This window comes from Panulirus ornatus, chromosome 1, assembly GCF_036320965.1.
Source record: "Panulirus ornatus isolate Po-2019 chromosome 1, ASM3632096v1, whole genome shotgun sequence".
Classification (NCBI taxonomy): domain Eukaryota; kingdom Metazoa; phylum Arthropoda; class Malacostraca; order Decapoda; family Palinuridae; genus Panulirus; species Panulirus ornatus.
In genome coordinates, this window is record NC_092224.1 from 82,802,370 (window position 1) to 82,824,756 (window position 22,387).

General features: G+C 40.6%; 1 protein-coding gene across 1 annotated transcript in view; it reads right to left on the minus strand.

Annotated features, from left to right (window-relative positions):
• Nucleotides 1–20,512, minus strand: part of LOC139750215 (arylsulfatase H-like) — a 36,557-nt gene extending 16,045 nt beyond the window's left edge. Inside the window, 7 exon segments of the mRNA XM_071664696.1 lie at nt 1,492–1,724; nt 3,297–3,467; nt 4,578–4,741; nt 5,499–5,624; nt 8,429–8,532; nt 18,894–19,082; nt 20,471–20,512. Of these exon segments, the coding sequence (XP_071520797.1) occupies nt 1,492–1,724; nt 3,297–3,467; nt 4,578–4,741; nt 5,499–5,624; nt 8,429–8,532; nt 18,894–19,072 (977 nt within the window). The 5' untranslated portion in view covers nt 19,073–19,082; nt 20,471–20,512.
• Between the last annotated feature and the right edge of the window lie 1,875 nt (nt 20,513–22,387).

Consider the following 22,387-nt stretch of genomic DNA (forward strand, 5'->3'; position numbering starts at 1 on the left):
ATTACGGTCACATTCAAAGTTACGGCAGAGGGGCCATGAATGTGATAAGTGCGTGAATGGACTTAGAATTAACTTACGTAAACACCTGACACTGTCAAAGATTCTTTTTTTTTTTTTGACTGCTAGTTATAACTGATGACGACCATAAGTGACCATGACAGTTTATAGGTCTAAAGCTATTATAACTAACCAACCAGCCAAGGCCGTACGCGTAGAGAGCTTGTATAGTATTAGAACGATCTAAGACAGTGGTGGGCAACTTGTGTTATATCAGGGTTTTGAGTGCGGCCCATATTTATGATGTAGGGTAAGGATGAATAAACATTTGTTTTTGATATTTGAAGCTGATGGCAGTTTATCAATATATGAATGATTAGGCTTTTTCTATAACTTGTGAAATCTTCGGCCTGTGATAAATGTATTTACGTCTATTTAAGGGGATATACTTTATGCATATATACACAATTTCAGTCTTGCGGTCAGCCTGAAAGCGTTCAAGTCTTCGAATGGTGATTATAACTTGATGATGATGACGTTTATGACCCTGGGTGTTGACAGGCGTAGAGGTCAAATGACCGATTAATCAGAATCAAAATCAAGAGCTAAATATATCGTAAGAACACTTTTTATTTATCTTGAGCACTTGTAAAAAGTGTTCGGTATTTTTCGATTAGTGGCTATAATTCGACGTTGATGGTCTTCACGACCATGGCAGTTGACAGGCTTAAAAGGCAAATATCTAACCATGAACCAAAGGAAGGGAGGAGGTGGGTCCTCTATAGGCACAGGCCCTTGCTAGGATAGGGCTGACCACAGGAACAGGTCCGTGTTAGGGTAGGTTCGCCTTTAGGAAAAGGCCCGTGCTAGGATAGGGCCGTATATAGGCAAAGACCCGTGCTAGAATATGGCTTGGAGGATCTTTATCAACATCAATGGTCTATAACCTACATCTTCTTGGTGATTGAACTTAGTCGTTAGTTTTCTGTCTTAATGACCATTCAGCAGGCGATATATATGTACATGGATCCACTTCTTGCTGTTGGTGTATGTTGAAGCATGGAACATGTACTAACGAATTACCGTAGCTGCTGATAGCCATTCGATCTAACGCCACAAACATCGAGAAATCATATTTTGCGCGCAAATATGTTTGACTTCCTTGTTACGATTTCTGACTTAGTACAGTTAGCAGTCAACATGTTGAGTTGACTTACCCCTCCGTATAGCTTTGAGGTATTTCCCCTGTTTCTGACCACTCGTCACAAACCGACATGAGAGGAGTCGGTGGCTTGTTAGATCCGGGAAACGTTTCGAGCCTAGTTCTTCGGTCCCAAACTCTCAGAAGTGTGAAGTTAGTTGATGACACAAATGTTCGCGATAGAGATTCTATCTGTGAACCTGAACTGTAAATACAGGATGCAGGGAACAGTACAGAGTGTTCGCAAACTATGATGTTTAAACGACACAGCCCTACGTGGAATGGTGCCCAACCTGCCATGCTTGCTGCGTCCAGACATATGGGGAGCCGTGTACATGGGTGTGTGGACGTGGCCGAAGGAATGGTAGAGGAAGAAGGGGTGGCGGTCATGGGCGTGGTCAGCTATGAACTTTAAGGAGCGGTTGACGAGGCGTTGCGAGAAACCCTCCAGCTCCACCGTCTGCTCCACTACTGTCTCATCCTCCATCACCAGAAAGTTCAGGTGGTGCATCAACCACGGCGACGTCTGCACAGACCAGTGACACATACACACATTGTCAGTACACTTCAGTTATATCAATATCATAACACATCTTGTTAGTATTTGCTTGTAAGTGATGTGTTCAGTGTGGAGATATTCTACAGATGTAAGGACATCAGCAGATGAATTTCAGTCATTTGGCCAAAAAATAAGAATATATATATATATATATATATATATATATATATATATATATATATATATATATATATATATATATATATATTGTTAGGGAGGTGAATGCAAGAGTTTTGGAAAGAGGGGCAAGTATGAAGTCTGTTGTGGATGAGAGAGCTTGGGAAGTGAGTCAGTTGTTGTTCGCTGATGATACAGCGCTGGTGGCTGATTCATGTGAGAAACTGCAGAAGCTGGTGACTGAGTTTGGTAAAGTGTGTGAAAGAAGAAAGTTAAGAGTAAATGTGAATAAGAGCAAGGTTATTAGGTACAGTAGGGTTGAGGGTCAAGTCAATTGGGAGGTGAGTTTGAATGGAGAAAAACTGGAGGAAGTGAAGTGTTTTAGATATCTGGGAGTGGATCTGGCAGCGGATGGAACCATGGAAGCGGAAGTGGATCATAGGGTGGGGGAGGGGGCGAAAATTCTGGGAGCCTTGAAGAATGTGTGGAAGTCGAGAACATTATCTCGGAAAGCAAAAATGGGTATGTTTGAAGGAATAGTGGTTCCAACAATGTTGTATGGTTGTGAGGCGTGGGCTATGGATAGAGTTGTGCGCAGGAGGATGGATGTGCTGGAAATGAGATGTTTGAGGACAATGTGTGGTGTGAGGTGGTTTGATCGAGTAAGCAACGTAAGGGTAAGAGAGATGTGTGGAAATAAAAAGAGCGTGGTTGAGAGAGCAGAAGAGGGTGTTTTGAAATGGTTCGGGCACATGGAGAGAATGAGTGAGGAAAGATTGACCAAGAGAATATATGTGTCGGAGGTGGAGGGAACGAGGAGAAGAGGGAGACCAAATTGGAGGTGGAAAGATGGAGTGAAAAAGATTTTGTGTGATCGGGGCCTGAACATGCAGGAGGGTGAAAGGAGGGCAAGGAATAGAGTGAATTGGAGCGATGTGGTATACCGGGGTTGACGTGCTGTCAGTGGATTGAATCAAGGCATGTGAGCGTCTGGGGTAAACCATGGAAAGCTGTGTAGGTATGTATATTTGCGTGTGTGGACGTATGTATATACATGTGTATGGGGGTGGGTTGGGCCATTCCTTTCGTCTGTTTCCTTGCGCTACCTCGCAAACGCGGGAGACAGCGACAAAGCAAAAAAAAAAAAAAAAAAAAATATATATATATATATATATATATATATATATATATATATATATATATATATATATATATATATATATATATATATATAGTGTGTATATATATATATAGTATATATATATATATATGTGTGTGTGTGTGTGTGTGTGTGTGTGTGTTTAAAGAAATCACGCGTTTAGTCCAATAATGTTACCATATCAGTTTGGTTTACTGGTTTTGTCGTTTCAGATAGCCTTGTACAAGTGGAGACCTTGAAGTCCTCCCCCACAACTTACTTACCGCCCACCAGAAGCGAGTATGGAGCCGGTAGTGGGTTCGAATGAACCAAGCAGACGCAATCAGCAGTGTCACCGTCACCACAAACATCCCTATCACAAGACCTCTCAACTTCGTCTTCCAACATAACGCACCAATCGCCAGCACGTTGCCCAGCAACAGACTCGTTGTTATCTGAGGGAAAGACAAAAGACAATCTGTTGACCTCACTGAGCACGACATTATGCCCCTTTGAACACGAAAGTATGACCTTTACGTATGACGACTTAGCCATTGACCTGACCCATAAGAATCAGGTTAGGTTAGGTTAGACCTGGGAGTTGCCATCGTCCCTAACCTATTGCCAGAGTTCCGCATTAAGCAAATAGTAAAGTGTACAAAATATCCCCTTGCAAATATAAGAATAGCATCGAAATATGTGTATGGAAATGTTAATTTTGTACACATCTTACATTAGGCCAGAACTAGAATATGCTTTTCATGGTTGGTCACCACATCTAAAGAAGCACAAAGGGGACATAAAAGATGGGACTGGAATTAAGACAGACAGATTACAGGGAAAACCTAGATGCCTTATTCTTGCCCACCAGCTTGCACCATGAAAGAGAAAAGAGCGAGCGGTGATCTGATCAAAACCTGCCCCATGACAGATTGTGAACAGTTCTTCGAAAAATGCAGGGACAGAACAATTAGATCCTATAACATGAAAATAAAGACAATCGTAAAAACGGATGTAAAGAAGTACTTAAAGTATAAGAGTGGTGGATGAATGGTATGAAATGTTATGAGAAAGTGAATGTGGACGGTTAATAGAAGTCAAAAAAATCTTATGATAATAGTGAAAATTTAAAGAAGGTGACCCGCGAGTGTAGAATTCCCTCCCATACAGTGGAGGCAATTAAACAATTACCTGGGATAAACTATGGTGTGTGTGTGTGTGTGTGTGTGTGTGTGTGTGTGTGTGTGTGTGTGTGTGTGTGTGTGTGTGTACATAGGAGTAAAGACATTCTACTTACATACATTGTTAAGGGCAACTCGAGTATAATCTGTCTCCCCGTAAAACACAAATAGTAATTACACACACTGTGCAACAAAATCTATTGTACATTATAAAAGTGAAAAATAACCTTAGAATAACTTTGAACATCTGAACGAAATGCGTTTCAAACATATGAACGGTGGTCATAAGTAATTTCATAGCAATAATGGCCCTAGCAGGCCAAGCAACCATCTAACCACACTGCTTTATGTTTCATTTTCTGTGGATTAGAAACCTTATCTTACCTGGCACGTAGGGTCGTCCTTGGGGAGGATCCAGAAGGGGTAGGAGCCAGCAGCTTCGGGAGCGAGGGTTCCGGGAAGACCGTAGAAGGACTGGAATCCGTGATGGTGAGGGCCGCGGCAGCCTTGCCCAAACGCATTGCACATCTGACCCAGATGCCACTTTCCTGAAGCAGCAAAGTGTCATCACCAACACATACTACAACACGCAGCTGAATCTTTGAGATGAATCCGGGAAGGTAGGGTTTCAGATCTCAAGGAAGATTCAAGGGCAACACCCAAGCAATATATTCCAGCAAAGTTTTATTTGGATGGAGGATGTAGGCAGCTTCACGGAACTCGAGATATTATTATCTCTTGAGAATAAGCTATTGAAATATAGGAAAATTAAGCCTCCCCTCACCTCTTCTGAGAAAAATAAATACGACTGGAGAGCTTTTAATTTATCAACACTGTCAAATTAATAAGAAGTTGTGTCTGGCGCTTTTTCATATAAATAAATTACCACTAACAGGGATGAAGGTACGTGATTCTCTCAAGGGAAATGATCTCAAGTAGAGAGAAAAAAGCAACGGGAGACTTGAATCAACATTGGAGAAAGCCTATACCTTCCTCAAGCATAGGTGTGACGTTATAGCGGTAATGTAAAAGGAAGTTAGGTTATTTTAAGTAGTTTAAGTTTGGTTAGGGTTAAGGAGGTAAAATGGAGTTAGGCCCACGCCCACAGGGCCACCTCCGTGAGCGATATTGCCAAAATCATTCATCCCAAGTACACAAATTGACAACTTGGTTGTGTAATTTTTTTTTTCAATGTATTTTGACTTGCACTGATCTATCATCATTTATATTATTTTTGGGTCATTTTTCATATTACTAGTTCCAACGTTAGAGTTTCCTAAACTATTCTTTCTCGTGTTGACTTACCCACAGCAATGGTGGTGTAGTTAGCGGCCCTGAGGGCTGTGGCCAGCGTCACCTCATCCCGTGGTAGGCTCACTCTGCTGGCTACGTGGATGATCACGGGCACCGTCCCTTCCTCTCCCACTAAACCTGATGAAAAAACACCCATCAAACCCACTATTACCTTACAGTTTATGAAGTAGATCACAGACATGTAATTTTCCGTCTTATACGCACAACATTCAGTTACGAAGCAACTCTTCATATAACTTACCCCTTACATAAATTCATTAACCGGCACTTGGTATCTAAAATACACGAGAAAAATGTTAAGAATCTATCCTTCCTGAAGTGATGATGATTGTATTACCAAAAGCCGACTATAGATGAAGATGTAGCCAGGCTCCTCCTGGAGGAGGTTACACCAAGAGGGAAAAATCATATTTAGCGAGGCTTTATCATTGGGAGTAGTCGCGTCAAAGACCAATTTCTCTGATACTGAATGTAGCGCATCCTTGGACTACAGGAGCCTTTACGAATTTACTGGGTAACACCAGGACTCTGGGATAGCAGTGAATAAGAAAAAATTAACAGCGATGAACGAAGAACACTTGTAGATGAACGGAAATATATATTTACAACGATGCTATTCATGAAACCCTGATTCTACAAACGAACTAAAAGTCAAATCAGTTAAGGTTGACTGAAAATCTATTTTTTGTATAATAATCTATTGTATATAAATTATAATCATATACCACGTCTGGTTATTTAGCCCCAGGAGCGGTACAGCCCGAGCACTTGGTCTAATACTCCCAAATCCTAGAGGTAAGCCATTTCCACTTCATGATAAAGAGCTTTTATTTGGGAGTATCATTTCGGAATGAGATTTGTCTTGGTAACAACACATAACAAAATCTCATATATGATTTTCTCTTTAAACAATATGAAAGCGACAGATAAGTGCATCACCTAACTGTCATCATATCTTAGTTATCATTCTTCTCTGAAAACTATACGTCATGTAATCAATATGAAGTGCCCTTTTTATTACATATTTTTTGTTGAAAGTTAAAGTAACCTTATCTAATGCCACTCTTCGAATTTCTCCTACTTGATTTCAATTGAATTTCACATCTTAGAATTATCTTTAACACCTAAATATGAAAATGAGTTTTTGGGTCGTTGTTATATCTTGAAGTTGACCACCTTAATGACCCCGACAGTTAACAACCAACCAACTTGTGTGTAACGCCGGGAAGAGACATGTATATCCCAACCAAAGAAATCATATCCATGACCAGATGAAAAAATTAAAGCTGACAGAAATTAAGAGCTCTGAAGTGATGTGGGACTAAGATCAAGGTAATCCAAATCAATCAACTGACTCACAATCTAACTCAAAGAATTTTCTACGAAGTCTGAAACCAATTACCCCTAAGCACAGCATTCAATAAATCACTAAACGAAGGTAAGATACTCAAAATTGCAAAATGTAAAAATGTCACCCAGTATGAGTAAGAAAAGCAGTTGAAATGTTTCCTTTGAAGTTTGCACCAGTTTTAAATGAGTACATGAAGTACAGACAAGAATGAAAAAAACTAAAGGAATACAGTCAGGATGTCATTTATCAAAGAAAATATATATATTTCTTTCTGACAAATCTATTGGAAATTTTAGAATTATATATAAGGGCTGAGATTCAATAGGTACGCACATGTACATGGAAAAGTGACTAGTTCACTGACAAAATAGAGCATAGTTTTACATGAAGCCTCTGATGGTTGAAAGTAACAAGTTGGGTGCCAACAGAGATCGGTCGCCTTGGTTGTATTCTTTCCAAATCATACATAAACGACTTGGAAAAAAAAATGGCCCCCAGATCTAAGACAGCAAAACTTGCAAACGCAACAAAAACTGGCGGTAAAGTCACAGATATGAAAGACCAAGATTTAACTCGGAGGTCTTGCCAAACTAACAGTGGTCAGAAAAGTGCATAAGATTTCTGACGAAGAAAGTGTTTACTTAAACATTTTGGAGATAAGATTACTAAATATGAAAATAAATTCTTGGAAATCCACTGACCAAAGTAGAAAAAAAATCTTTAGAGTCATTATCATATTCCAGTGTGAAGTACACTAAACAGTAATTAACAGACAGCCAGAAAGTAACGTAGCTAGAATTTATAGCTGAGAACATCGACCACAATATGTCAGAAACAATTCTGACACTTCCAAGCATCATAGTAGCTCTGGTCTCCATACTACATGAAGGACCAAGAAAACTCAAAGAGTGAAGGTTAGAGCTATCAAATGTGGGAGTTACAGTTAAAATGAGAACTAGAAAAAGTTGCTTTACCTTTAGGAAGGGCACCTGCAGTCTCGCGGAGAAGAAAAGTGAAGGAGAGGTAGTAATACAAAGATTATCAGAGATATTCTTGGCGGTAGAAGAGAGGTTGGGTAAATGGGAGATTCGCCTCATAGATAAGAGTTGTAATAACTTCAAACGGAAAATGATGATTGCAGTACAGGGACATGACAGTTTTTCCTGGTTGAATACGCTAGATCCCTTCCCCGAACAGTCTCAGAACAAGCATGGTCGAAAATTTCAGCTGCACCTTGACGAATTAAAGGTGAACGACAGATCTAGAGTAATGAAATGTAGACGGTCTGGAATATGGGTACAGTGGATGGTGATTATTCCAGATCATGAAGAACAGAAAACGTGAGGGAGTCAATTTTTTCCAAAGTCTTTGTTGGAGTATCGAAACCACCAATCCTTGTGGTGTACGTTGAAACTGTAAACAGAGTCCCCACCTAGGATCAGAATATGTCACTGTCACATATACACTCTTTAGTTATACATATTTTTTGTTTATTATATCCTTATTTGTAATGTATGCTTGAATCACAGTTATAAAGTAATCTTTTCCCATTATCGAAGTGTTTACTTACCGTAGCGGGAGGGGTAACGCGCAGTGAGAAGAGCGGCTCGGCTTGGGGTGCATGATGTAGCTGCTGCCAGGTGGTGAGTCAGGCGGACGCCTTCCCTAGACAACCTGCCACAAACAAAAGAGCAAGCATTACTTTTAGTGTTTATGTAAGTTTTATGTATGTATAAAAAATTTAGCAAATGTTCATTCAAAAAACAATAGCTTTCAAAATTTAACAAATTACTACATAAGAGAAAAACACAATATTGCCGAAAACGCAGGTGTGGCGCGTGTTGTTACCTGCTTCACTGTTGACATTAGCCGTTCGAAGTTTCCGTCGCACCACTCGTTTCCCTTTCATCAGTTATGTATGCTATACAGTTTTTTTATTTAGTATTTCAAGAATATATATATATATATATATATATATATATATATATATATATATATATATATATATATATATATATATATATATATATATATATATATATATATATTTTGCTTTCCGAGATAATGTCCTCGACTTCCACACATTCTTCATGGCTCCCATAATTTTCGCCCCCTCCCCCACCCTATGATCCACTTCCGCTTCCATGGTTCCATCCGCTGCCAGATCCACTCCCAGATATCTAAAACACTTCACTTCCTCCAGTTTTTCTCCATTCAAACTCACCTCCCAATTGACTTGACCCTCAACCCTACTGTACCTAATAACCTTGCTCTTATTCACATTTACTCTTAACTTTCTTCTTTCACACACTTTACCAAACTCAGTATGTTTGAAGGAATAGTGGTTCCAACAATGTTGTATGGCTGCGAGGCGTGGGCTATGGATAGAGTGGTGCGCAGGAGGATGGATGTGCTGGAAATGAGATGTTTGAGGACAATGTGTGGTGTGAGGTGGTTTGATCGAGTAAGTAACGTAAGGGTAAGAGAGATGTGTGGAAATAAAAAGAGCGTGGTTGAGAGAGCAGAAGAGGGTGTTTTGAAATGGTTTGGGTACATGGAGAGAATGAGTGAGGAAAGATTGACCAAGAGGATATATGTGTCGGAGGTGGAGGGAACGAGGAGAAGAGGGAGACCAAATTGGAGTGGAAAGATGTAGTGAAGAAGATTTTGTGTGATCGGGGCCTGAACATGCAGGAGGGTGAAAGGAGGGCAAGGAATAGAGTGAATTGGAGCGATGTGGTATACCGGGGTTGACGTGCTGTCAGTGGATTGAATCAGGGCATGTGAAGCGTCTGGGGTAAACTATGGAAAGCTGTGTAGGTATGTATATTTGCGTGTGTGGAAGTATGTATATACATGTGTATGGGGGTGGGTTGGGCCATTTCTTTCGTCTGTTTCCTTGCGCTACCTCGCAAACGCGGGAGACAGCGACAAAGAAAAAAAAAAAAAATGTATATATATATATATATATATATATATATATATATATTATCATCCAACAGCCAGGATTCGAACTCAGGACCTTTTGTATGGTAGTCGCCAACGCTAACCGATAGGGTATGATCACACTTGATAGGGAAATGACTATTCGATTAGAAGTTCTCGAATACCTTTCGTTTCACATCCTTAAGCAAAGGGGTCTTCACTGGTCAAATCCAATCAGGCTCACATTACGAGCAGCCAACATTTTACAGAACCTTACTGTGTAAACGAAGAGGTATATGAACACGAAGATGATGCATAAGAACGCGCATTTTCAAAGAACACATAATACCCTCTAACATCCAGGATTCGAACCCAGAGCCTTTTGCGTGGTAGTCAGGTACGAATAAGGTTCCAGCCTTTTAATCTGGAACCCAAAAGTTCGGCTTGCTTCTTAGACAAATTTAAATCGCGGACGAGATCATTAAAATCTCCTCGACTCAGCAAATGTGGTTCACTTGAAGAACATCTTGCTTCAAATATTGGATCCATATTGTCCTCTATTTGGTCTACTTTCTCATCACGAGACTCATCGTCACTCAGTGTCATGTTTCTTGGAGCTCTGGCACAGGTGGTCCTGACTGTGAGGTACTGGCCTCATAGGAGATGGTAAATCAGTATATTTAACAGTATGCTTGGATTCTGATGTAATACCATTTATATTTCTCAGGCAGAAGAGGCAATACGAAGCGTGATCTTTGGGTTCTCTCCAAACCGTAGGAATGGCAAAAGGCATCCGGTTTGAGCCATTTGCCCATGCTGTAAGAAGCCTGACACACGTGACACAACAAATATGAGGGCCAAACTTTTATCCTGGCCACCAACTTTACAACAAAAGTAATGCTCATAGCATTTTTTGATGGGCGTGAAAGAACGTTTTTGAGATATGAATGTCAATTCACCGCAATGTAGCTGAAAGAATTCGGAGTATTTATAGTTTCTCGGCATTATAAATGTGGATGGGGTATCAGCACAACACTTGAATACACAAAAGCACAATCTGTCAACATAGTGGTAAAGACACTATTTACACATTGAGTTCTAACCTGCAACTGACAGAGAACTGCTATTCGGGAGTGGGCACTGTTTGAATGTCCCAACATTCCCAGTCGTGTTTCTGCGGGCCCCTGGTGACTCATTTATCTAGGAGCGTGCTTTCATAAAGAAGCTATTGCACTTCAAAAACAATGAAAATAGCTGTTTGTTAAACTTTTGGTTTCAAGTGCTCCGTAGAGCACTGACATATATGATGTACGTACTTATGTGCGAGTAAGCTAGAACAAAAAAGAAATATTGATAGAGAAATTCTGAAAACCTACTTGGATTCAGCGTGCAAAAATACACAAGAAACATTTTTTTTTCTTCATAGGACAAAATGTTATTGCTTTAGCTTTTATGTTATCAACTAAAACTTATTTTCCTTCAAAAACGATAGACGATCTCATGATAACGTACTTCTAAGCAAGAGGATAATTAAATCTCAAAGGAATCTGAATAGTTTCTATGATTTCTTTCATCTGAATAATCAAAGAAAAAAAAAAACACGTTAAGTTCTTTAAAATGAATACGTTATTACGTACGACTCATGCGAGCTTTTCGTCATTGTCTTGGCGAGTTCACAATTGCCACTACCCCCTTGAGCGAATTCTGTTGTTGCTTGTTGGGTTTTACGGCCAGCGACCTAAGAGGAAGGTCATAAGGCCCGCATCCCTATTTGATATGTGATTGAAATCATCCCTATATACCTATACTAAAAAAAAAAAAAATGAGATCCTGTCGCCTCATTCTAGAAGAATGTTCACAAATCATGGATACGCATATGCTGTGTTCATCACATACCAAAGTCATTTACCAGGGCTGGATTAAACCTGTGGAGGACTTAAGGCGAACATTCTGTAGGACTAGAGGCCGGAATGAAACTGTTGATTCGAGGTATAACGCTGAGGTGTAAATGCATGAAGTTCCCATTATCCAAGAAAAGGAAGTTTATTTTCAAGCAAACTAGAACGAAAGAACATAACCAACAAATTACGATATATCTGGTATCATCACAATAGAGAAGGGAGAGAAAATACTAAAAAGTTTATTCATTCACCTTGCTTGTTGTCGCTTGTGGGAACACGCCTAGCATACATCCGCCACATATGAGCTTCGTCTAGAATGTTGGAACAGTTGCCAATTAACCTTATTCATCCGCAAGTGAAACCCATGTCTCTCGATTTGAGTATGTGGTATGATAGAATAAAAAACGAATTCAAAAGTAACTTGCAGTTAGTGAGTCGAGACAAAGAGAAATAGCGTTAATCCTTCTTACATGTACTTAAGGAAGTCGATTCATTACAGTTTTTTTTCTTTCTGCGGTGACACACACACACACACACACATCGAGACCACCTTCTTTAGTGTGACCTATGCTCATTATTTACATTTGTTTGAGTCGACGATCTTCATCATCCATGTATCAGACCAACTTTCTACTCTTTCGAGGTCCCCTTGTAAATGAACAAATAAAGAGATAATGGATGTAAGGCAGCCATATGACTGAAAATATACTCAGCTGAGGTATTACAGATATCAGATATCACAGACCTGGAAGGCCTCAAGTTGATGGTTACTAGTCAACGAATCACACTTTGGATAAGCATATGGGCGAGGTATAAACAAACATTTACAGAGTCCATGTTTTCTTTCTTACATTTTGAGGTTGATTGACCCTCAAGTGATGAACAGTTACAGTACTACAGTGGTTGACATACCACATAGCCTAATTAACTGGAAACTGAGCAGTTCACTTGCATAGCTATGCACTTATTCATGGATTGTTTTAAGATGTTTACAATGGTAGGTATAGGACTGGTCTTACATCTGTCAATATGAGCTCTGATAGGAACAAGTCGATTGTGGTGACGAACCGCGTGCACTCCGTGGTGGAGAGGCATCGGGAGAGGAAGTGTCCTGACCGAGAGGGTGTTAGCAGTTTACTGCCAACAGGTTCAGCGAAATTAGGGTCTCTTGGTAGGTGTTGTAAGAAGGGCCCAGCATGATTTTGCATACCCTTATCTGCATTCTTTTTAACAAGTTCCTCTGTATAGCTGCTCATGGGGAGGACCAGGTTGGGAAGCCTTGGTGAACTTAGGTAGAGTGGAGATGGTCTAGAGACATTCCTGGGATCAATCGGTGGGATGCCCAGTAATTTCAGTGATGACTCCTCCACTTTAGAGCTTCGCCTGTTTGTGACACCAAGAAGACTGAAGTCTCTGACAACACAGAGGATGTCAGGGCCTAGCGGGATATCAGGGGACAGGATGTTGTCTGCACCCAGGTTGATGGGCATCATCACAGTCTTGCTGTGGTTGATGGTGATGTCATTGGCCGTAGTCCACTCTTGATGGGTTGTTGATGATGTGCTGGAGAGTTGTTGTTGATAGTGATGCCAAAGGTGGAGTCGTCTACCTACTTCCAGCGGAGGTCTGTGACCGCCAGGGCATTATTAACGAGAAGGAGTAAACATAGTGGCCTCATATTGATACTCAGGGGTACAATGCATGTTAGGGGTAGTGAGCACAGTCACGCTTGCCCGTGTGTATGCACTCATGAAAGTCCAGAGCCGGTATGTACAAGGTCAAAAGACGGGGCAGCACGAGTGTAAACCACACACACACACACACACACACACATACCACACCCACCCACCCACCCACACACACACACACACACACACACACACACACACACAAGCACAATAATGAGAATGGGTCACAGTCGAAGAAGGCCTCGATATGAACTGACGTCATATAGCAGGATACAAACTGCAGGACTTTGTGCGTGCGAGTGACTGTTGTTAGAGACCAAACTTCAGATGAGCATTATCATGGTGACCAAATCCTCTGCTTGCAAGCATCGGAGTCATGGACAGGGAACATTCATGAACCTGTTAACATCATACGTTAAACCGAAACGAGAATGTCCTTTTCAAGTTTGGTAACCGCACCAAAGAAAAGAAAAATTCATAAAGGAGGTGCGGAGGAGATAAGCAAAGAAATTGCCAGATTTAAAGGGAAATGCTAGAGGCCTTAAATTTGACCACTTGATCTCAACCTTTTAAGACACTGAAACAGACTATGACATAAGCAGTGAACTGTTCTTCGAAAGATGTAGGAATAGAACATCCAGAGGGAAAAAAAAATAAAGCAAAAAACTTGTTAAGAAAGATGTGAAAAAGTACTCTTGTAGTATATGATGGGTAGATGAAAGAAAGAAATTATATGAAGACATGTCTTATGCAGACAGCTTAAAGAATTCTAAAAACTCATATGATAGTTGAGAATGGTGAGGAAATTAAGACTCACTAGATGCGTATCCAGAATCTGGGCAGGGGAAATGGAGACTCATCAATTCATGATAATGATACAAAAGCTCAAAACAGGAATGGTATGCACGTAAACACTCAGTATATCGGAAATCATTATATTTTTTGAGCTATCTGGATGTCGTATTCAATCAGTAACATTAATGTGATTTTCTTGATGTTGAAAACGACGTATTACATGCACATTTAGACTAATGATCAGTAACATATAAAATATGGATTATATTTGATGTCCTAGAATAGCTGATAGTAGTAAATAAAGCGAGTTTTGTTTGATGAAACAAAATACTATCCATTGCCGGACAGAATTTTTTTTACTGTAAAAAAACAGTATCTAAGAAACGACTGAAACGTTTCATAGCTCAATGGTGTAAACCATTGAAACAATGTTTTAGATATCTGGGAGTGGATCTGTCAGCGGATGGAACCATGGAAGCGGAAGTGGATCATAGGGTGGGGGAGGGGGCGAAAATTTTGGGAGCCTTGAAAAATGTGTGGAAGTCGAGAACATTATCTCGGAAAGCAAAAATGGGTATGTTTGAGGGAATAGTGGTTCCAACAATGTTGTATGGTTGCGAGGCGTGGGCTATGGATAGAGATGTGCGCAGGAGGATGGATGTGCTGGAAATGAGATGTTTGAGGACAATGTGTGGTGTGAGGTGGTTTGATCGAGTAAGTAACGTAAGGGTAAGAGAGATGTGTGGAAATAAAAAGAGCGTGGTTGAGAGAGCAGAAGAGGGTGTTTTGAAATGGTTTGGGCACATGGAGAGAATGAGTGAGGAGAGATTGACCAAGAGGATATATGTGTCGGAGGTGGAGGGAACGAGGAGAAGAGGGAGACCAAATTGGAGGTGGAAAGATGGAGTGAAAAGGATTTTGTGTGATCGGGGCCTGAACATGCAGGAGGGTGAAAGGAGGGCAAGAAATAGAGTGAATTGGAGTCATGTGGTATACAGGGGTTGACGTGCTGTCAGTGGATTGAAGCAAGGCATGTGAAGCGTCTGGGGTAAACCATGGAAGGCTGTGTAGGTATGTATATTTGCGTGTGTGGACGTGTGTATGTACATGTGTATGGGGGGGGGGGGGGTTGGGCCATTTCTTTCGTCTGTTTCCTTGCGCTACCTCGCAAACGCGGGAGACAGCGACAAAGTATAAAAAAAAAAGAAAAAAAAAAAAAAAAAAAAATATATATATATATATATATATATATATATATATATATATATATATATATATATATTATCCCTGGGATAGGGGAGAAAGAATACTTCCCGCGCATTCCCTGCGTGTCGTAGAAGGCGACTAGAAGGGGAGGGAGCGGGTGGCTGAAAATCCTCCCGTCTCGGTTTTTTTTTTTTTTTCAAAAGAGTTTTGGAGAGAGGGGCAAGTATGCAGTCTGTTGTGAATGAGAGGGCTTGGAAACTGAGTCAGTTGTTGTTCGCTGATGATACATCGCTGGTGGCTGATTCGGGTGAGAAACTGCAGAAGCTGGTGACTGAGTTTGGTACAGTGTGTGAAAGAAGAAAGCTGAAAGTGAATGTGAATAATAGCAAGTTTACTAGGTTCAGTAGGGTTGAGGGGCGAGTCCATTGGGAGATGAGTTTGAATGGAGAAAAACTGGAGGAAGTGAAGAGTTTTAGATATCTGGGAGTGGATTTAGCAGCGGATGGAATCATGGAAGTGGAGGTGAATCACAGGGTGCAGGAGGGGGCGAAGGATCTGGGAGCTTTGAAAAGTGTGTAGAAGTCGAGAACGTTACCTTGGAAAGCAAAAATGAATATGTTTGAAGGAATAGTGGTTCCAACAGTGTTATATGGTTGCGAGGCGTGGGCTATAGATAAGAGTTGTGCGGAGGAGAGTGGATGTGTTGGAAATGAGATGTTTGAGGACAATATGTGGTGTGAGTTGGTTTGATCGAGTAAATAATGAAAGGGTAAGAGAGATGTGTGGTAATAAAAAGAGTGTGGTTGAGAGAGCAGAAGAGGGTGTATTGAAATGGTTTGGTCACATGGAGAGAATGAGCGATGAAAGATTGACATTGAGAATATATGTGTCAGATGTCGAGGGAACGAGAAGTGGGAGGCCAAATTGGAGGAGGAAGGATGGGGTGAAAAAGATTTTGAGCGATTGGGGCCTAACATACAGGAGGGTGAAAGGCGTGCAAGGAATAGAGTGAACTGGAACGATGTGGTATACCGTGGTCGACGTGCTGTGACCAATGGATTGAACCAGGGCATGTGAAGCGTCCGGGGTAAACCATGGAAAGTTTTGTGGGGCCTGGATGTGGAAAGGGAGCTGTGATTTAGGTACATTACACATGACAGCTATAGACTGTGAACGAATGTGGCCTTTGTTGTCCTTTCCTAGTGCTACCTCGCGCATGCGCGGGGAGAGAGGGGTGCCATCTCATGTATGGCGGGGTGGCGACGGGATGGATGAAGGCAGCAAGTATGAATAAGTACATGTGTATATATGCATATGTCTGTGTATGTATATGTGTGTATACGTTGAAATGTATAGGTATGTATATATGCGTGTGTGGGCATGTGGGTATATACATGTGTATGTGGGTGGGTTGGGCCATTCTTTCGTCTGCTCCCTTGTGCTACTTCGCTAACGCGGGAGACGGCGATTATACGAAAAGTTCCCAGGTGCACTTTCGTGTAATAATCACATCATCAGGGGAGACACAAGAGAGAAATATAACAGTCAGTTGATAAACATCGAAGAGACGTCCTAGCTTCGTCTCTTCGATGTATATCAACTGACTGTTATATTTCTCTCTTGTGTCTCCCCTGATGATGTGATTATTACACGAAAGTGCACTTGGGAACTTTTCGTGTTTCATTTTCCCCGTGGACTCATAGGAATATATACATATATATATATATATATATATATATATATATATATATATATATATAGGCATGTATATGTGCGAGGGAACGAGAAGTGGGAGGCCAAATTGGAGGAGGAAGGATATATATATATATATATATATATATATATATATATATATATATATATATATATATATATATATATATATATATATATATATATATCTCCTTTTTTTCATACTATTTGCCATTTCCCGCGTTAGCGAGGTAGCGTTAAGAACAGAGATCTGGGCCTTAGAGGGAATATCCTCACCTGACCCCCTTCTCTCTCCTTCTTTTGGAAAATTAAAAAAAAACAAGAAAGGGGAGGATTTCCAGCCACCCGCTCCCTCCTCTTTTAGTCGCCTTCTACGACACGCAGGGAATACGTGGGAAGTATTCTTAATCCCCTATCCCCAGGGATAATATATATATATATATATATATATATATATATATATATATATATATATATATATTTTTTTTTTTTTTTTTGCTTTGTCGCTGTCTCCCGCGTTTGCGAGGTAGCGCAAGGAAACAGACGAAAGAAATGGCCCAACCCACCCCCATACACATGTATATACATACGTCCACACACTCAAATATACATACCTACACAGCTTTCCATGGTTTACCTCAGACGCTTCACATGCCCTGATTCAATCCACTGACAGCACGTCAACCCCGGTATACCACATCGCTCCAATTCACTCTATTCCTTGCCCTCCTTTCACCCTCCTGCATGTTCAGGCCCCGATCACACAAAATCTTTTTCACTCCATCTTTCCACCTCCAATTTGGTCTCCCTCTTCTCCTCGTTCCCTCCACCTCCGACACATATATCCTCTTGGTCAATCTTTCCTCACTCATTCTCTCCATGTGCCCAAACCATTTCAAAACACCCTCTTCTGCTCTCTCAACCACGCTCTTTTTATTTCCACACATCTCTCTTACCCTTACGTTACTTACTCGATCAAACCACCTCACACCACACATTGTCCTCAAACATCTCATTTTCAGCACATCCATCCTCCTGCGCACCACTCTATCCATAGCCCACGCCTCGCAACCATACAACATTGTTGGAACCACTATTCCTTCAAACATACTCATTTTTGCTTTCCGAGATAATGTTCTCGACTTCCACACATTCTTCAAGGCTCCTAGAATTTTCGCCCCCTCCCCCACCCTATGATCCACTTCCGCTTCCATGGTTCCATCCGCTGCCAGATCCACTCCCAGATATCTAAAACACTTTACTTCCTCCAGTTTTTCTCCATTCAAACTTACCTCCCAATTGACTTGACCCTCAACCCTACTGTACCTAATAACCTTGCTCTTATTCACATTCACTCTTAACTTTCTTCTTTCACACACTTTACCAAAGTCAGTCACCAGCTTCTGCAGTTTCTCACATGAATCAGCCACCAGCGTTGTATCATCAGCGAACAACAACTGACTCACTTCCCAAGCTCTCTCATCCACAACAGACTTTATACTTGCCCCTCTTTCCAAAACTCTTGCATTCACCTCCCTAACAACCCCATCCATAAACAAATTAAACAACCATGGAGACATCACACACCCCTGCCGCAAACCTACATTCACTGAGAACCAATCACTTATATATATATATTTCGTGCGAGTGACTAAAAGTGTTAGAATAATCGTAGGATTATATGAATCATCATCATTAATGTTACTGTAAACGGGATACTGGACACGCCATTGGGCTCCTTCCCCGGACAGCACAAATAGGTAATTTACACACACACACACACACACACACAGTGGTGGTGGAGTACCTGTCTATATTGGGCGTGTTGATAGTGGTGTTGCCGTAGCAGCCTAGGTCACCGATACCGAGGTCATCCGCCAGCAACACCACCACATTGGGCCGTTTCTGTCCCTGACGCCCGCCGCCATCCACTCCTGCTGCCACCGATATCCAAACCACTACCACCCACAGTTGTACCTTCGTCATAGTTCCACCTCTGGAAAAGCAATACCAACACATTCCATGTAATCAACCCTTACAACACATCAGAATTTCCTAGACGCATAGTAACTAACGTGAGGTAAAAGAACAAAAAACACTGGTACACAAAGGTTCAACTAATGGGTAAGATAACGTGACCTTTGACATGCCTCTCAAGAAAGCAGGTGTGTTGCGTGTTGTTACCTGCTTCATACTTGTCATTAATGGTTCGATGTTTTCGTGCCATAAGTTATTTTCTCTTTCATCAGTTATCATGTTCAAAGTAAAGTGAATATATTTTGTATTTCAAGATTACGTACATATAATAATGACATCTTTTTCAATTCTCACTCTCTGTTTAACTGAGTGTCATTATTATATAAAATCACACAAGAGAAAACCTGTTCCCAGCATCCATTCACTAGCTGTCATGTGTAATGCACCAAAACCACAGCTCCCTATCCACAACCAGGCCCCACACACCTTTTCATGGTTTACCCCGGACGCTTCACATGCCTTGGTTCCGTCCACCGACAGCTCGTCGACCCCTGTATACGACATTATTCCGATTCACTCTATCCCGTGCACTCTTTTCATCTTCATGCATGTTCAGGCACCGATCGCTCTAAATCTTTTTCACTCCAGCCTTCCATCTCCAATTTGGTCTCCCCATTCTCATTGTTCCCTTCAGCTCTGACACATACATCCATATATCCTATTTGTCAACCTTTCCTAACATTTTCTCCATATGTCCAAACCATTTCAGCACACATTCTTCGGTTCTCTCAACAAGGCTCTTTTCATCAACACATTACTCTCTTACCCTTTCATTACTACTCGATCAAACCACCTCACACCACATATTGTCCTCAAACACTTCAGTTCCAACACGTCCAACTTCCATCGCAGACTTATCTATAGCCCATGCCTTTGTTCGTATAATAATGTTGGTACGTTCAAACATAGTCATTATTGCCTCGTAAGTTGACGATCTCTTTCTACACATTCTTCAGCGCTCCCAGAAACCTCGCCCCCTCAACCACCCTATGACTCACTTCTGCTTCCATGGTTCCATTCGCTGCTATGTCCATTCCCAAGATTCAAAAACACTCCACCTCCTCCAAATTATAGGTAGAATGATGGAGTGAAAAAGATTTTGAGCGATCGGAGCATGCAGGAGGGTTAGAAGTGTTCAAATGACAGAGTGAATGGGAACGATGTGGTATACCGGGGTCGACGTGCTGCCAATGGACTGAACCAGGGTATATGAAACATCTGAGATAAACTATGGAAAGATCTGTGGGACCTGGATTTGGATAGGGAGTTGTAGCTTCTGTGCATTACACATGACAGATAGATAAAGTGAACGAATGTGGCCTTTTTTGTCTGTTTTCCTGGCATTACCTCGCTGACTCAGGGGTAGCGATGCTATTTCCTGCGGGATGGCGTGGCGCCGAAAATGGACGAAGGCTATGAGTACATGTGCATATATATATATATATATATATATATATATATATATATATATATATATATATATATATATATATATGGCTGTGTATGTATATGTCTATATGATGATATGTATACGTACGTACATGAGCGTATATGTATATATGTAAGTATATGAGTAGATGGGTCTTTCTTCGTCTGTTTCCTGGCGTTACCTCGCTTACGGCAATCAAGTATTCTATATATATATATATATATATATATATATATATATATATATATATATATATATATATATATATATATATATATTACTTGACCGCAAAGTTTATTCTTTCAAATTCCTTACTGATAGCATGTGCATTTAGATACAGCAATGAAACACCAGCTGAGGTATCTGACCACACATGAGTTATGAAGGAAATCTTGCTGTCCTGCTTCACTACATCAAATCAGTTTTTTTCCTTTCAATTGTAAAAAGACTAATATATGTCTGCATTTGATATCAATGAGGAATAAAAGAAGTTTCGTTGCTTCAGCCTGTACTGTGGAGCACCTTCAGCCATCAGTTTCATGAATCCAAATTACTCAAAACGATTGATTGGTAAATCATCCATTCCTAACATTTCTGCTACACATTTATCCAACTTCTTTGATTTAAAGTTAGAAGCACCCAACAGTTTTCCTCTCTGAAAATATTTAACATTTCTTTGCTTAATGTTTGACTTCACTTTTTGTAATTTTTTTCTTTAGTTTCTCCTCTTTCTTTCTTTCTTCTACTTCTAAGTCTTCAAATTGTTTTTGGGCATTGATTTCAAATGATTTTTTCAAAGACGTAATTCCACGTCCGTTTCGTGAATAATCTTTTTTCGCACAAAAGACACTGCGCTAAGGGCTTTGGTTGATCCACGAAGTACTTCCATACTTGACTGTTTCTTGGCGCCATCGTACATAAAAGTCAGTAAGATTTGGAAAATTTGATTATTTTACTTCAAGCACTTTGATCGACTGACACACAACCTAACCCTGAAGGAAGCTCCCCTACACTGCGGCCAGTGCGTGGTGATTTCGCCACAACACTTTCCACGAAGAAGCGCTCAGCATTGCCAGTTCTTGTTTTTCAGTCTTCATTTGTACAGCCATCAAATCCTCTTTGTGTGGTAAGGATGCGGATATTTATCAAATGGCAAACGCGGAAGTGGATGTGGATGTATATCTTATCACAAACGTAGAAGCGGATGCGGATGCAGTCGCGGATTTATAAAATGATGTCATAAAATTTACAAATCCATTTCGCACATCACACGTAGATGTTCCTCTAATGCTTGTCATCACTTGCCTCTCCAACCGTTCTTCTTATGCTATTAACTTGGATCCTAGTTTTTGCTTTTTGAACTTTCAATGTGGTGACCACTCGTGTACTGCATATGTTTTTCATCGTAAGTAAAAATCTTGATTTATGTAGTACCACAAACATTCCTTTGTTCACATACTTAAAAGCATTTTCAGTTCGTTCTATCATTCAGTTATGTTTGCTGCTGGCTTTAGAAACACAGATCGTTCTTTATCGAGCATTATAATCATTACAATCACACTTCAAGCCCTCGTTTTCTTTCATCGAAACTAGACACGTTTGGATACGTTTTTGAATAATCTTGCGTTTTTCATCATTTGTTAAACTTGTCACATCAGTCTTGAAAGTAATTTCAGTCCTCTTGTACTATTTCATTGTCCCAGGAGCTTTCTATCCTCCTTTACACTGTAAGACTTGAAAAAAAAGAAAATCTGGTGGTTTATTTTTCTTAAAAAAGGTAATTCATATATGCTACAGATAGTATTAGTCTAAACTCGCGAACTACCGGTAGTGCG